This window comes from Anomaloglossus baeobatrachus, chromosome 2 (assembly GCF_048569485.1).
Source record: "Anomaloglossus baeobatrachus isolate aAnoBae1 chromosome 2, aAnoBae1.hap1, whole genome shotgun sequence".
In the NCBI taxonomy this organism is placed as follows: Eukaryota; Metazoa; Chordata; class Amphibia; order Anura; family Aromobatidae; genus Anomaloglossus; species Anomaloglossus baeobatrachus.
In genome coordinates this window covers 403,395,341-403,412,287 of record NC_134354.1, presented here as the reverse complement: position 1 = coordinate 403,412,287, position 16,947 = coordinate 403,395,341, and the positions used below count along the sequence as shown (strand labels likewise).

At 41.8% G+C, this 16,947-nt stretch overlaps 1 protein-coding gene across 1 annotated transcript in view; it reads right to left on the bottom strand.

The window, feature by feature from the left end:
• Positions 1-16,947, bottom strand: part of LOC142290178 (cell cycle control protein 50B-like) — a 64,980-nt gene that overhangs the window by 9,564 nt on the left and 38,469 nt on the right. Inside the window, exons 4-7 of the mRNA XM_075334116.1 lie at positions 16,611-16,718; positions 6,013-6,103; positions 3,616-3,759; positions 2,888-3,091 (exon numbers count right to left, since the gene is read on the bottom strand). Coding sequence (XP_075190231.1) covers positions 2,888-3,091; positions 3,616-3,759; positions 6,013-6,103; positions 16,611-16,718 — 547 coding nt within the window. The remainder of the gene's footprint in view (positions 1-2,887; positions 3,092-3,615; positions 3,760-6,012; positions 6,104-16,610; positions 16,719-16,947) is intronic.

Below are 16,947 nucleotides of genomic sequence, written 5' to 3'. Positions count from 1 at the left end.
CATGGGTTTGTCGGGGTTAATAAATTGGTGATGAGGGACTTTGTTAGTGTTTTTTATTTCTAATAAAGGATTTTTCGGGTGTGTGTGTTTTTTAACTGTAATTTACAGATTAATCATGGAAGGAATCTTGGGGAGACGCCTGACATGATTAATCTAGGATTTAGTGGCAGCTATGGGCTGCCATTAACTCCTTATTACCCCAATTTGCTAACGCACTAGGGTAAATCGGGAAGAGCCGGGTACAGTCCCAGAACTGTCGCATCTAATGTATGCGGCAATTCTGGGCGGCTGCTGACTGATATTGTTAGGCTGGGGGGCTCCCCATAACGTGGAGCTCCCCATCCTGAGAATACCAGCCTTCAGCCGTATGGCTTTATCTGGCTGGTATTAAAATTGGGGGGACCGCACGCCGTTTTTTTAAATTATTTAATTATTTCACTGCACAGTATACACACACACACACCGGCTGCTGTGTTTGGGTGCAGTGAGACACCTGTCACTCAGCGTGGGGGCGTGTCTCACTGCAACCAATCATAGGCGCCGAAAAGCAGGAAAGCAGGGAATACGAGATTGTTTAATCTCCGGCTTTTTCAAAAGAGGAAAAGCCACCGGAGTTTAGTGAACACAGCTGTGCAGCGCCGCGGCAGTGATCGGGGAACGGTAAGTAAGAGAGAGGGGGGAGAATGACCGACAGACTGTGAGAGGGGGACAGACAAGACAGAGAGACCGACAGAGCGAGACCGACCGACGGGAGATAGAATGAAAAAAAAAATGACCGACATCGCTAGTAAAAAGCGCAAAACATGCGTTTTGGACATCGGAGTGCCACACAATGTTTTACGTAAAATCTTTCATGTATTAATCTCAAAAGTAACATACACCAGCTCTATCTCACTATTGGGTATGTGCCCTTAACATTTCCGCCATGAAAATTCATTTTGGTGTCATTTTGGAAGGTTTTCTGGTGAGTCCGTAAAAATGGCGTAAAACGCGGACAAAATTGTTCACAGCTGTGACTTTTGAGTGATAAATGCTTCAAGGGGTCTTCCCCATGCTGTTGCCATGTCATTTGAGCACTCTTCTGAGACTTTTGTGACATTTTTAGGGTTTCTACATGCTGCCGGGGGTCATTTCACAAAAATACTCGGGTCTCCCATAGGATAACATTGGGCTCGGTGCTCGAGCCGAGTACACGAGTATCTTGGGATGCTCGGCCCGAGCCTCGAGCACTTGAGCTTTTTAGTACTCGCTCATCACTAGTAGCCTACTAATGTTGTCTAGTTGAGTAGTTTTTGCACAAAATTAGATTATTCTGTACCCATGTACCCATATAGAATCTCCTATTACCTCTGCTTATGGTAATAGTCTCCAATCTCATATGCTTTCCTTATATAATCACCTGTCTCTTTGTTACACCAGGATCCAGTTTTCATGGATCAGTGATCAGTACTATCAAGTAGAGATGAGCGAACTCAAGGTTCTGTGTTCATACTAAACACAGATACATAAAAAGAAAAGAAAAGAAAAAAAAAAAAAAAAGCTCAGGTGCTTTATGTATGCAAACCACTTGCACGAGCACTGCTGTATTCGGGTATGCTCGGTACTTAGCCCAGTGCGAGTCACTTCCAGTGTTGATCCACTCACACTGGGGGGCAAATACAGAGTTATTGGACGTAGTGTGCACACAACAAAAACGTAAACTAAAATAAAACTAAAATAAAATAAACTAAACTAAATGGAAAGACCCACCCCTGGAGTGATCCATTTATCGCTGGCTGCAAGTGGGTGGAGATCTTTGCTGCCCAATTATAAACTCCCATTGTGGTTTAGGTCAAGTTTGGGTCCCAAACGGACCTTTTATAAAGTCCAGCTGAACCCACCAAACCGAACTTCCACGGGTTCACTCATTTCTACTAACAAGCACCACTCCATACATAAATAATAGTTCACTTTATTAATATACAATTTCTGTGTTCTCATTCTCTGTATTGCATTTGTACATTAATAAAGTGAACTATTTTTATAAATGTATGGAGTTGTGTATGTTCTCATTGTATTGGAAAGGTTAGTAATTTTGAGAGAACACTATAGTCATGCCTTCTGACTGAGCCCTCCTTCCTCCAGCTTAAGGATATGTGCCCACGATCAGGAATCGCTGCCTTAAGAATGCAGCAATCCTGACCTGCGGGGCCATGAGCCTCTTCCACTGGAGACTGCAGCTGACTGTCCCCACGATCAGGGTTCGGTGTGCTGTGGTCTCTTGCTTGTGTTCTCCCTATGGAGGACATATGCGATTCCGCAGCAAACAATTGACATGCTGCAGTCTGGAAAGACGCTCCACAGGTCAGTGTTTGCTGCAGAAAAAAAGAGGCACAGTGGACACGGGATTTCTAGAAAACCCGTCCACTATGCTTGTACTGTACAACGCAGTGTTTTGGATGCACCTGACGCATGCTGCGTCCAGAACGCTGCAAATACTGATCGTGGGCACGCACCTTTAGGCAATTTTTCATTTTCTATAAGCAGGTCCCTGCCTCCCATAAAACTGAAAGCTGTTCAGCCCTGGTAGAGGCACTTGGGTAGGAACCCAGCATAAGAGATACGCCTTGACACTGGATGCTGGGCGCACATAAAAACTGGCTTTTTTATGTGCCAAGTGTCTCAATTATGAAATTTATTTTCTTAGCAGTAGTGCATGTCCAAGTTCTTAAAGTCAGTGTTTACATACCGTAGGGTCTCAGAGTGCAGCTGTATATTTGTAATTTTAGGAGAGTCACACGCAAACATTAGTATCTAAGCCATATTGTAGGTTTGCTTCAGTACTAACAAGTTAACAGATTTGGGAGATTCTTTGTGTAATATTTTTTCCTTTAAGCAAAAAGGATACTGTACTGAAATCTTAGTTGATATTCTCCAGCACGCAGACCATCTGTGAAATTTCCGCTCTCAATTCTCCTGTATAATTTCCGAAAGGTAGGTAATGCTGCACTTCTCATCCATACAATGAAATCCTCATTTACAAATCCATTATTGTACGAGTCACTTGACAGGTTCCATGCTGCTGTTAACCAGTTGTTAGGTTTCGATGTCCCTGATGGTGTGAGGAAAACAATTAAATTGACAGAACAGATTTACAGAACTTATATTTATGTTAAGCTGTACGGATACATGATGTCACTTTACAGGACACAGTCTCACATAGTTTGACTAAGCAGGTGAAAGACTGGAGAACAACAGGGCTCAGTAATCTATAAAGTACTGTGGCCACTTTGGCTTCTCTAACACAGCACCAATCAGAAGGGACACTGTGTCAGAAAAGAGTAGTGCATTACATTAGCGACATGGTCTTGGGCATCAGTGAAGACCCAGCTGTTGGGACACCCACCCAATTCAATTATATCCCATTAGGGTCAGTTATTGCATTACAGTGATCAGTCCCAACAAAGAATCAAAAGTTTGCTGCTCCTTCTGTACTTCCTAAGACAGTGTGTGAAAGTTGCCGTTACGAGCTCGCCTCTTCCATTTTGGTACCCCAGGGTGTTTATCATATTCCAAAGTAAAATATGCAGTCACACTATACTTTTGAATTCCCTGTATAACATATTTGATGGTTACCGCTAAAGATGTCACTTAAGTTCTGGTCTCCATTAACTGGGTTCCGGAATTTAGTGTTGTAATCAGTCCACCAGGATATGCCTTTTCCATTTAATGGAACTTCAACAAATGTGCCATTTTCATTGTAAAATAGTGTAATGATATCTGAAAAAAGAAAAACAAAAAAATGACAATATAGATGATTGGTGAACCTCTTTTGAATAAAATAACCTTAGTGAGACATAATTACTGACGTCTACACCCCTAATCTCACTTCAAAGCTGTGTGTGATAACAAGAACACTTTTTCAGCATCCATCACACAAGCTTTCAGTGTGGGAGCAGGGATACTACAGCAGAGCCGAGTACTAGAAAAATCTGCAGCTCTCCAGTCACAGTACCATCTGCTCAGCCATAATTACACACACACACACACACTCTCTCTAACTGCCATAAGAAAGCTGAAGAAGTGTTAGGGGCCCTTTGCACACTACGACATTGCAAGCCGATGCTGCGATGCCGAGCGCGATAGTCCCCGCCCCCGTCGCAGCTGCGATATCATGGTGATAGCTGCCATAGCGAATATTATCGCTACGGCAGCTTCACATGCACTCACCTGCCCTGCGACGTCGCTCTGGCCGGCGAACCGCCTCCTTCCTAAGGGGGCGGGTCATGCGGAGTCATAGCGACATCACACAGCAGGCAGCCAATAGGAGCGGAGATGAACGGGATGTAAACATCCCGCCCACCTCCTTCCTTCCGCATAGCTGGCCGGGACGCATGTTGGAGATGTTCCTCGCTCCTGCGGCTTCACACACAGCGATGTGTGCTGCCGCTGATTGAGGAACATCATCCTAAAACATCGGTCTTTCCCAAATCATGGGAATGACCGATGCTACACCGATGATACGATTATGACACTTTTGTGCTCGTTAATCGTATCAAAAATGCTTTACACACTACGATGTCGACAGCGATGCCGGATGTGCGTCACTTTCGATTTGACATCGCACCTGCAATGTCGTAGTGTGCAAAGTGCCCCTTAGTTGTTATCAACACAGCTCTGCAGTAGATTCTCAGACAGTTTAGAATGAATGATCCATTTGACAGATTCCCTTTAAACGGGGATGGTGTAAACTTTACATTTCATATTTCTACAATAATTGTACAATAAAATATTTTTATTTTATATTTTTTTTTAGCCCGCTTAGGGAACTTGAAAGGGAAATCATCTGATTTGTTGTTCTATATATTCTAGATTATACTATATTTCAATACATAGTTCAAATAATGATCTAAGCAGCAAAGCCACAGACTACTTCTTTGGAAGACAAAGATGGTGGCCTTCAATAGACCCCTTTCCCCCCCTCTCCCCCGGCTGTCATGACAACCTGTTGCTATCCTCACCCCTGAACTCACATAACAATGCCAATGATATTATTTAAATGCTGCAGTCAATGATTTAGAGGCATTTAAAAATGGTTTAGCTGCATTGATCAGAGCAGGCACCGGTTGATGCAGTTTCAGGTACACTTGCTATGTGACACAGCTGACTTCGGCCTGGTATGAAACAGGCTCAGGTCCTGAGCCTGTTCCATACACATGGACGTGACGTGGGGCGTAATAGTACATTTTATGTTGGTAACGGGTGAAAGGGGTTGCCCAAAATAATAGCTCATCAGGTTGTACTTTTGGGGAGGAGTGTATAATATCTAGGTGGAAAGTGATGAACTAATAGGATTCCACCAGTCACAAGAATAGGAATCTTGTGTGCTCCACAAAAAAAAAAAAAAAAAAAGCAACTGCCCCATCATCCATTGCCTATAGGTTTGGACAGAAATATCGTACTGTGCTATTAGTTTTAATTATGCAAAAATCAATTTATAAGCAGGGCATTATGTTTATCGGACAATCTCTTTAACGATCCATCTTGAAGCCCTAATTACTTTTGTAATTTGCTTTATGATAGAACTCATTCTCCCTATAGATGTTCTTTAGAAAAAAAAAAAATAATCCTGTGAGGTTTTGTTTAAGGGAAGCCTCACACGGGACGTCACTTGGATAGTCCTACAGTCACTTCCCTTCTGCTTCCATCACCCTTCCTAAAAGGATGTCATCAAGAGGCGGTGCGGCTATCACTTACCACAGCGCAATACATTTATGGTACTCTGTAGGAATGGTTCCATTCATTTGAAAATAAATGGAAATGAGCAACACTTGAAATTTTATATCAAAGTTGCCAAATTGAGAATCTTGGAAAGAAAAACAACAAGATGACTTAATACATAATGCATGGTCTGAAAATCTGTTTCATTACAGTTACTGTACATTAATGATTTGTTTTAACAAATTTTTATTATTACACACTACAGGTAAAAGAATATTTTAAACTGCATTAGTAAGATTGCATCACTCTTACCATTAAACATGCTGTTTGCAACAGCCCCACACGGAGCAATTGGCTTTTGTTCAGAACTCACTCTATAGGGAACACACTCATTGGCTGGATTCTACAATAAAAAGGACAAAAAAAAAAAAAGATCTGTTCAGCAAAAAAAAAAAAAAAAAAAAAAAAAAAAGAAATATATCCTTGTAATGCCTCCTTCACACATTGTGTTTCTCGTATGTGTGGCATCCGTTTTTGGGGTTTTTTTTGTTTTGTTTTTTTTTTTTTTTTACAGATACTACACGTACCCATGATAACCTATGGGGCTGCTCACGTGTCCATGTTTTTGCACCGACCGTGTGATCGTTCAAACCACATGGACACATGGCCTTATTTTCCAGCACCAAGGATGACAAGGGCAGTACAAATATATGGGTTTGTGAAAAACATGTACAGCAAACGGATAGTATCAGTGTACAATAGGTGTGCCATCTACGTTTAACATTGCAAAGTATGGGAGAAACTTTGAAAATTTAATTCTTTAGCCATAATAGAAAAACACACAACCGGACACATGGATCAAACACTCATGACAATTGTACCGTTTTACATGTACGTGTGTTTTATACAGATGAGTGAAGGGGGTCTATAGGTGTATAGACACATGGCAATCACACAGATGTTGCCACAATTGTGGGCATATTGCAGCTTTTACTGAGATTTTCACACGATGTGTGGATCGCGTTTTCAATACGTTTTCTATACATTCCACAAGTCCAAAATCTATGCGAATTTGTTGGAAAACTATGTTTATTTTTTATTGATGAAGAAGTCACATGACTTCAAAACGCATTGATAATAAATCACATCACAATTTGTTACCTTGATTCTTGCTTTGGATCTCCGTCAGCAGCACAGAATATTCATTTATTCCTACCTAGCAATTTATCGATTTGCTAATCCGCAGGGCTACCGCAACTGCCATATTCTGGGTCTGTTTATAGGTTGTGTATCACACAACTGAATACTGGATAAAACCCTATTGTGCTTTTTTTATTCCCTTTTCCTTTTTTTCAGTCTACATATTGATTATACAACTGTATCTTGAATTTGTTTTGGTGAACAGCTGAAATGCCAAAACTTGTGTTACTGTAAAAATATTCTGGACATAAATCTGTGTATATATTTATTACACAGAAACCTGGGCTTCTTGAGCTTGTCTAACTATTGGAAGTGCAATCCAATATGCAAATTCATAACGTAGGACATTTTTTTTTTTAAAGTAATATATAAAATTGAAATGTTAGTTTATTTTTTATATCAATTAACAAAACAGAAATTGAAAGACCAAAAGAGAAATCTAAAAAAAAAAATAAAAAAAAAAAAAAACAAAAACACACAGTATTTTGGTGTCACAACCCTCTGCCTTCAAAAGTAGCAACAAAGCATCAACTCTTCTAGGTACATTTACACAGTTTTTAGGGAACTCGTCATGAAGGTTCTTCCAAACATCTTGGAAAACTAACTACAGGACTTCTGAGCCTGTAGGCTTGTAGAAGTCCTTCTGTCTCTTCATGCAATCCCAGAGAGACTGATGATGCGGAGATCAGGGCTCTGTGGGGGACCCATCACTTCCAGGGCTCCCAGTTCTTCTTGATTATTAAAATAGTTCTTAATGACATTAGCGGTGTGTTTGGGGTTGTTTTCTTGCAGCAGAATACATTTAAAGCCAATCATCCATCATGCAATACAATTGGTAAGTTGTCTAAGGATCTGACTTTATTATGTCGTGAAACTGAAATGACACAGAAGGGGGGGGGCGCAAATCAAATGGTGACTTATCCAGTGGTACCAGAAAGAATTTAAATTAGGTGCACTAACCTGGTGCGGATGTGTTATAGACACAACCACTATAACCACGTGTTAAGGAAGGCTGCTGCAGAAACCGGGAGGATAGCGTTGGAGGAAATGGAAGAAAAGGGTTAATCCACGCTGCCAGAAAAAAAGAAATCACTGAAGATCAATGGGGATTAAATACATTATATTTTATTGTTCTACGCGTTTCGGAGCTGTATAATCCCTTTTTCAGGAACAAAAATTGTTGTACCTGAAGTGGTTATACAGCTCCGAAATGCGTAGAATAATAAAATCCGGTGTCTTAATCCCCATTGAACTTCTGGCAGCGCGGATTAACCCTTTTCTTCCATCTCCCCCCATGGCTTTCTTTATTAGCATGGAGGTTCAAAATTGTAAACAAATTCAAAACTCCATTTCTTGAAATGCAGGTACAAACCTGCAAGGAACCTCCATGCTTTACTGCATCTGCATACACACATTATTGAACCTCTCTCCAGCCTTTCAGGGAACAAACTCCCTGCTCTGTTTTCATGCATAGTTGAGTCATTTGGCCTTGTTAAGTGATGGCCATTTGTAACCAGACTTCTCCGAATTATAGATGGGTGTAGCTGTATCCCACTGGGAACTGTCAGTTCTGAGCTCTAACACTGCTGGTCATCTCACCATTTAGAAAAGGACGAAAGCATGATGTGTTATTCATCAGCTGACAGGGTCTTTGGCTGACATCTGCATCATTAATCTTCAACACTGAGAACTATAGGCAGATAATTATTCATCATACAGTACAATCAAAGTCTTATTAGCTTAGAATTTATTCTGCGGCAGGACAACTACCCCAAATGTGCAGCCAAATGTCATGAAGAACTATTTTCAGTGTAAAGATGAACAAAGATTCTTGAAAAGTGATTATATGGCCCACACAGAGCCTTGAGCTCTATATAAAAGATTATGTAAAGACACAAAAGAATTTGTGCAAGCCTAAGTGAAAGAAGTTCTGTGGTTTGTTCTCCAATTAGTTTCAGATCATGAGACATACTTGGCCACTAAATCATTTTCATCCGCTTCTTGATTGGGTGTTGTGTATGTGGTTGTATGTATTGAGTATATGGACATGATACTTTAGTTGTTAATTCTATTCTTGCCACTTTAAATCAATATTATAAAGTCAGACATTCATAATACATAAAGATTCTAATGGCTGAAATGTAGCTCCCAATATCACTCATACAAGCCAAACATAAGGAAACTGCCACCACCATGTTTCACTGTAGGCACTTTTCATTTTTCTAAATTTATTGTGTCTAAAGAGCAAAATGGTGGTGGTAGCGTTTTTAAATTGAGCTCAATTAGTGCTTCTAGTTTCAGGAGTCACATTTCATTTATAGTATCATGAATTCACAGATGTACTACTCTATGTTAAAATAGAAGCTGGTACCATTACTCTGTGCCCTTGGTAAATGTGCACTTTTTTTAAACATAATGGTCCAAAACAGACATCTGAGGTCACTGTTTTATTTCTGAAAAAGAAAGAACAGGGTGAAAGTGATTCAGGGGCACAGTATGTCTGCTGATCTAAACCAAACTGAACACCCATGATGTTTAGTGAGCACTTTGGACCCCTGCAGGCTTCACAAAAGTTTATAATGTTCAGCCGTGAAAATATATATTTTTTTACTACGAAATTGTTATTTCAACCAGGTAACTTTTTTTCACAAGGGTATCGGGGAAAAAAAAAAAAAAAAAAAAAAATTCACCAAAAAAACATATTGAGCAATTTCTCAAGTACACAGTACCTTATATGTGGTGGAAAGTAATTGTTTGGGTGCACGGCGGGGCTCAGAAGAGAAGGAGCACCATTTCACAGCAAAATTGTTTGGAATTATTAGCAGACGCCATGTTGCATTTGCAGACCCCCCTGAGTTGCCTAAACAATGGAACTCCCCCACATGTGAGCCCATTTTGGAATCTTGATCCCCCTACAAAAAATATTAGTTTGGCGAAATAAAAAATACAGACATCAGAAAAAAAACAAAAATGCACTGGAGAGTTTGGGAACTCAAAAAGACTTGGATACTACGGAAGAAAACAGTAGTGGATGATCGCAGAATCCTTTACATGGTGAAGAAAAGCCCCTTCACAACACTCACCCAAGTGAAGAACACTCTCCAGGATGTAGGCATTTCAGTATCCAAGTCTACGGCTGGACTCACACGAGCGTATGGCATCTGATGCGAGAGCATCGGATGCGATATGCTAATGTCCCCCGGCTCAGGCTCTGCTGCGAGCGTGAGCCGGGTGTCATGCGACTGTAACCCGATCTTGCGATCGGGTCACAGCTGTGAAGCTGAGTGCAGGCGCTGCGGAGGAGAGGGAGGGGTTAATCCTCCCATCTCCTCCACTGTCAGCCTGTGCGTAGATCGCACTGCACTGGGATAACATCCGAGTGCAGTCCGATGTATCTCTCGCATCCATTCACTTGAATGGGTGCGAGAGATACGGCGGTAGCAGCAAAACGCAGCATGCTGCCGCTTTTCTCGCATCCAGAATCTGGATGCGAGAAAAGCTGACCAACTGCTCGCCCTCATTGCCTAACATTGGTCAGAGTGCAATGCGAGAATTTCTCGCATTGCACTCGTCCGATTTTCACGCTCGTGTGAGCGTACCCTACCAAAAAGACTTTGAGAGCAAATAGTTTACATCATGCAGTGAAGCCTCTATTAAAATCAGCCTTAAAAATAGAAAGGCCAGATTACTCTTTGCAAAAAAAAAAAAAAAACATTTAAAGAAGCCAGTCTAGTTCCGGAAAACATTTGTATAGATGAAACTAAGATCAAACTGTATTCAAGTCATGTCCATTTGACTGACTATACACCCAACCCTCCCTCCCCTCCCGTATTAGCCACAAGTGCTTTTATTAATTTAGTAGTGGGTCCATCTATGCCCAAACATGTAGGGTTTTTTTAAAACCCAGTCAGAGGCAGAAAGGAAGAGTAGGACCCAGTATAATGAGATTGCTGTGACATGGCTACTAGGCAGGTGTGACATATCAAGATTATTAGATAGCATGATTATTGCACAGGTGTGCCTAAAGCCTAGAAATAATCTGAGAAGTCACAAAGACAAACTATCTTGAACCTTTTTTAGTTTTTCAGATGATCAGGACCCGCTGCATTTGCAGTTGCAATCTCACTGTGTTCTCCCTGTGGAGCAGCAAAGAATTGAAATGCTGCAGCTCAGGAAGCCGCACTGCAGGTGAGATTTTGCTGCAGGAAAAACAAGCACAGTGGGAATGGGATTTCTAGAAATCCCATCCACTGTGCTTTTACTGTACAATGCAGAGTTTTGGACGCAGCGAAAAACACGCTGCATCCAAAACATGGGAACCCCGATTGTGGGAACATACCCTTACAGGGTCTTTAAATAGTACTCATATTCCATGGACGTTTCCACATATTTTCACGTCACACCCACAAACAAATGTACCGTATTTATTGGAATTGTATGTAATATTCTAACACAAAGTAGCAAGCATTTGTGAAGTGTAAAGGAAATAATACATTGTTTTATAAATATTTTAAAAATGGAAGTCTGAAAATTGTGACATTTGTATTCAGTCCCTGTAGGGATATATCCTCTAAGGCTAGTTTCACACATCCAGCTTTTCGCCGGTTTGCCAGATTCAGCGCACACCAGTATAGTGTGTACAGTACAATGGCAGCGCGACAAGCGCCGATCACATGCTGTTATGTGACTGGAGCAAGTGACCCAGAAGTTACGGCACTGCCATTGTACTGTATACACTGTGCGCGCATAGTAAAGAGCCGACCCGCATGATCACCCCTGGCAATTACAGCCTGGAGTGATTATGTGCGGCTGTATTCACTGCCACCCGCGCCGCGTCGTCGTCGTCGTCGTCATCATCGCAGGGTGCAGTGAATCAGTGTACTCACCCGTCCCCGTGTGTAGAGCCGTCCCCCTGCAGCACGCGACGTCTTCCTGTCTGTACCGGTCAGCTGATCTGTGCTGATCAGCTGACCGGCACAGACAGGAAGACATCGCGGTGCTGCAGGGGAACGGCTCCACACACACAGGTCAGCGGCGCAGAGAGGAAGATGATCGGTGCTGCATGGAGTGAGGAAAAGGTGAGTATAAACGTTTTGTTTTTTTTATCTGTGCTATAGGATACAGGCTATATACCAGGATGGTATATGAGCACGATGGGGGCATATAGCAGGATGGGAGTATATGAGCAGGATGGATGGGGGGATATATGAACAGGATGGGGGTATATGAACAGGATGGGGGTATATGAACAGGATGGATGGGGGAATATGAGCAGGATGGATGGGGGTATATGAACAGGATGGGGGTATATGAACAGGATGGGGGTATATGAACAGGATGGATGGGGGAATATGAGCAGGATGGATGGGGGAATATGAGCAGGATGGATGGGGGGTATATCAATAGGATGGGGGTATATGAACAGGATGGATGGGGGGTATATCAATAGGATGGGGGTATATGAACAGGATGGGAGTATATGAGCAGGATGGGGGTATATGAGCAGGATGGGGGTATATGAGCAGGATGGGGGTATATGAGCAGGATGGGGGTATATGAGCAGGATGGGGGAATATGAGCAGGATGGGGGAATATGAGCAGGATAGGGGTATATGAGCAGGATAGGGGTATATGAGCAGGATAGGGGTATATGAGCAGGATGGGGTTTTATAGCAGGATCATATACAAGGCAGGAGGATCATTACCAGGATGGGGTACCTTAGTAGAGAATTTGGGGACATTACCCCCATAACAGTGTCAGCAGCAGATCCTCGCCCCATAACAGTGTCATGACCACATTTTTTGCTTAAAGTTTTATTTTCCTATTTTCCTCCTCTAAAACCAGGGTGCGTCTTATAGTCCGGTGCGTCTTATAGTCCGAAAAATATGGTAATTTACAAAGAGTTTTATAGGAAGAAGTTATTGTTCCAAAACGGTTGAACCCCTTGGCAACACAACCAGATAGATAGTTATCATCTTGCGAGAAACCAGAAGACCCCGGCAACAAATGTCCAAAACAGATAGAATATTACCATGTAGTTTGTCTTGGAATCTATGCCACTGAATCAGTATCTTGTTTTATACAGTGGTGGCCAAAAGTATTGGCACCCTGGCAATTCTATCAGATAATACTCAGTTTCTTCTTGAAAATGATTGCAAATCACAAATTCTTTGGTATTATCTTCATTTAAATTTGTCTTCAATGAAAAAAATAAAAAAAAAAATTGTCATAGCCAAATTGGATATAATTCCACACCAAACATAAAAAAGGGGGTGGACAAAAGTATTGACACTGTTTGAAAAATCATGTGATGCTGATGTTTTGGGGTTGCTTTGCTGCCTCTGGCACTGGACTGCTTGGCAGTGTGCCTGGCATTATGAAGTATGAAGACTACCAACAAATTTTGCAGCATAATGTAGGGCCCAGTGTGAGAAAGCTGGGTCTCCCTCAGAGGTCATGGGTCTTCCAGCAGGACACTGACCCAAAACACACTTCAAAAAGCACTAGAAAATGGTTTGAGAGAAAGCACTGGAGACTACTAAAGTGGCCAGCAATGAGTCCAGACCTGAATCCCATAGAACACCTGTGGAGAGATCTCAAAATGGCAGTTTGGATAAGGCACCCTTCAAATCTCAGGGACCTGGAGCAGTTTGCCAAAGAAGAATGGTCTAAAATTCCAGCAGAGCATTGTAAGAAACTCATTGATGGTTACCGGAAGCAGTTGTTCACAGTTATTTTGGCTAAAGGTTGTGCAACCAAGTATTAGGCTAAGGGTGCCGATACTTTTGTCTGGCCCATTTTTGGAGTTTTGTGTGAAATGATCAATGATTTGATTTTTGTTTCATTCTCTGTGTTTTTTCATAGCAAGCAAAATAAATGAAGATAATACCAAAGAATTTGTGATAGCAATCATTATCAAGAAGAAACTGAGTATTATCTGACAGAATTGCAGGGGTGCCAATACTTTTGGCCAGCAGTGTAGGTCTTGAACTTAATAGATTGATTTTCTGTTGACCTATAAACTATATAGCTCAAAGTTCGTCTGATATGTTGTGACCTAGTTCCCTCTGCCATATATATGTAAAATAAGGGTGTTTGATTCATATCAGAAAAGACAGCAGACAAAAGGAAAGACGTGTTGGCGCCTCTGAAACATGGCTTTCGAAAAGAAGTAGACTTCGGCTACTTTCACACATCAGTTTTCTGTATTCCGGCAGAGACCATTTTTTTCCTGATCCAACGGATCCTGAAAAAAAAGTGAAAACCGTATCCACCGGATCCGTTTAACGGATCCGTTATGCCGGATCCGTTAAAAAACTGATCCGGTGGATACGGTTTGCATCCGTTTTTGCATCCTTTTCGCCCGTTTGACTGGATCAGTTTTGTTAATTACATTGGAGCATGCTCAGTTTAGAAAAACGGATCCGGCGGCCGCATCCGTTTTTTACTGCATTACGCCGGATCCGGCGTCCATAGGCTTCCATTGTAAAACACGCCGTATCGCGCCAGATCCGGCGCGATGCGGTTTTTTTTTGCCGGACAAAAAAACGTTGCAAGCTACGTTGCCTCTGGCTGCCGCTTTGACTAATTTTGCCGCAGCCGGAAAAAAACGGATGCAACGCAAAGCCATCCGGTACAATCCGATAACAATGCAAGTCTGCAAGTCTATGGGGATAAAACGGATGCGGTACCGGATCCGTTTTACCCGTTTTTTTCCGGATTGTTCCTGATGGCAAAAAACTGATGTGTGAAAGTAGCCTAAGATTGCAAGTTGAACCGAGGCGTCAGCGAAGTAGTATAGCTGTATCAAATATCTCTTCAAAGAGGCAGATGCGCTTTCCTGACTTCCTAAAAAGTGTGTGTCAGGAGATTTAAAACCTGAAGTGCGAGTACACATGTGTGAGGGATGGGATTCTTGAGCAATGAGTAATCATCTGTTCCACACCAAAGGGGTAAGAGGAAATAGTATGTGCGAAAAAAAGGACTGAGCAGAGCATCAAATAAGTAATATAGCAGCAATGGGATCCTTAAGCAGGCCCTGAGCTGCCATGGTAACCCTTCACTGCTCCATGACCACATTGCGATGGGGTGATGGGAACTATGGCACACACAAGGGATTGAGCCATTTTAATGCCATTTAGCACCATTTAAATAGCTAAACAGCGATTGCAGCTTATAACACGAGACAAACACGCGGCCCCCCCTAGGTTCCAATGTGCGGCCCTGAGCAGATCACATTCAGGCAGGAGGCCGATTCCAGCGTTTGTTCCTCGCACACATATTCAGTGGAATTGTATTGCAGCTTTCTGGCCAACAGTTGGTATTGCAGTGAAAAAATACAAGGAGTCCAGCTCACCCCAACATAGGCATCTTTGTCTCCAATGTCTGGAAGCAAGGGATCCCGCTGCTGTCTCAACATATTACCAGAGGAAAAAGTGAATGACCCAGCTTCTGGCAGACATGTTCAGGTAAAATCCAAATTTTAATGAATTTCTTTTAAAAACATAAAAGTTTTAACTCTTACAGGTGTATAAAAAGAACCCATAAACAGAATAAGGGTACCAGATGCGTGTAGATCAATACTGATCTTAGACTTGTATTCATTTAGTAAATCGCGTCTGGTGCCCTTATTCCATAGGTATTGTGGTCCAGAGTCCAACAGCGGATGTCATTGTACTGGTCGCAGCAGCATATGACGTCACTGCCATGCGCCACCGTAGCTATGGAGAAGGAAGAGGATGCTGTTTGTTGAGGGAGTTATATAAAAGTGGAAAGATATTTTTATGTGTATGTGAAAAACTGCAGAATGGGGGAAATTACAACAAAATCCTGGTTTGTTAGAGGATCTGCATGAAGGTATGGCTTGTACACAAAGTCCAACCACCCAAACAGGATCTCCGCCAACCATGCTAATCCCCTTGCCCTGTGGAGAGGGCTGGGGTGTGGCCCAAAGTGAGAGAAAGGCCGCATTACAGTAGCAGTGGACGAAGAAAGAAAAAAATTCAGCTCACCCATATATGTGTCCGCTCAGTTCAGATGGGATGCAGGATGTCCACCGGACAAGCAGGTCCGTATAGGCACTAGCAAGGAGTAAGGACGGGACTCAACACCAGTTCCAGGATAGAAAAATAGAAATCCAATGAAAAATATATATTTTAAGTGTAGGAACTTTATTCAACGATTAAAAATCCAAGAAAACATCATCGATTCCATGAAAACATCATGGCTTGACGCGTTTCGGACAGTTGGAATGTAGATAAGTCCTTAATCATAAGCATAAAAACACACAGTGGAACCGAACATATAAAGCTTACCATGGAGAATATATATTTTTCGTTGGATTTATATTTTTCTATCCTGGAACTGGTGCCGAGTCCCGTCCTTACTCCTTGCTATTACAGTAGCAGTACCGATTCCCGCCTGCGGCCCAGGCCGCTCCTCTACACTGCTGCAGCTCTTTCTTGATTTTATGATCCTAGTTTGCAAATCTTATGCTTTATGGGATAATGATGTGTCACTTCTATTGGTAATGTTCTTACATTAAAGTAAGAATGTTTATCATATTATGTCTCACGTTGCTGATAATTGGTGAACAGCCATCGTTACATGCTTGTAACTACACCATGTGGATAATATCTAAAAGTTATGAGCCAAGTGTTTGTTTGCAAGTGACAGTCTATTTAACGTGATTATCAAAGTTTGTTCTTACCTTTAGGCTATCAAGGTCTCCATTTAACTGATTCTCATCCCTAGATATCATATAGCGATAGTGGTTCTGGTAAAAGTTCGATAATTCATAGTACATAAAAACAGGTGCCTAAAATGAGATGATTTTACACTCAAATATAAACCAAGATAGTATAGATATGGCATCAAATGGAAATTTGGAAACGGAGAAGGGGACTACTCAAAAAGGCTACTCGGAAAAAGGCTTATTGCATGTCATACAAAATTAATGGCATGTATAGGAGGTTGGATTCCTAAAGCTCACAGATTACATTTTATGGCGTGTGAGAACCTACATAAGGCTATGTGCGCACAGTGCG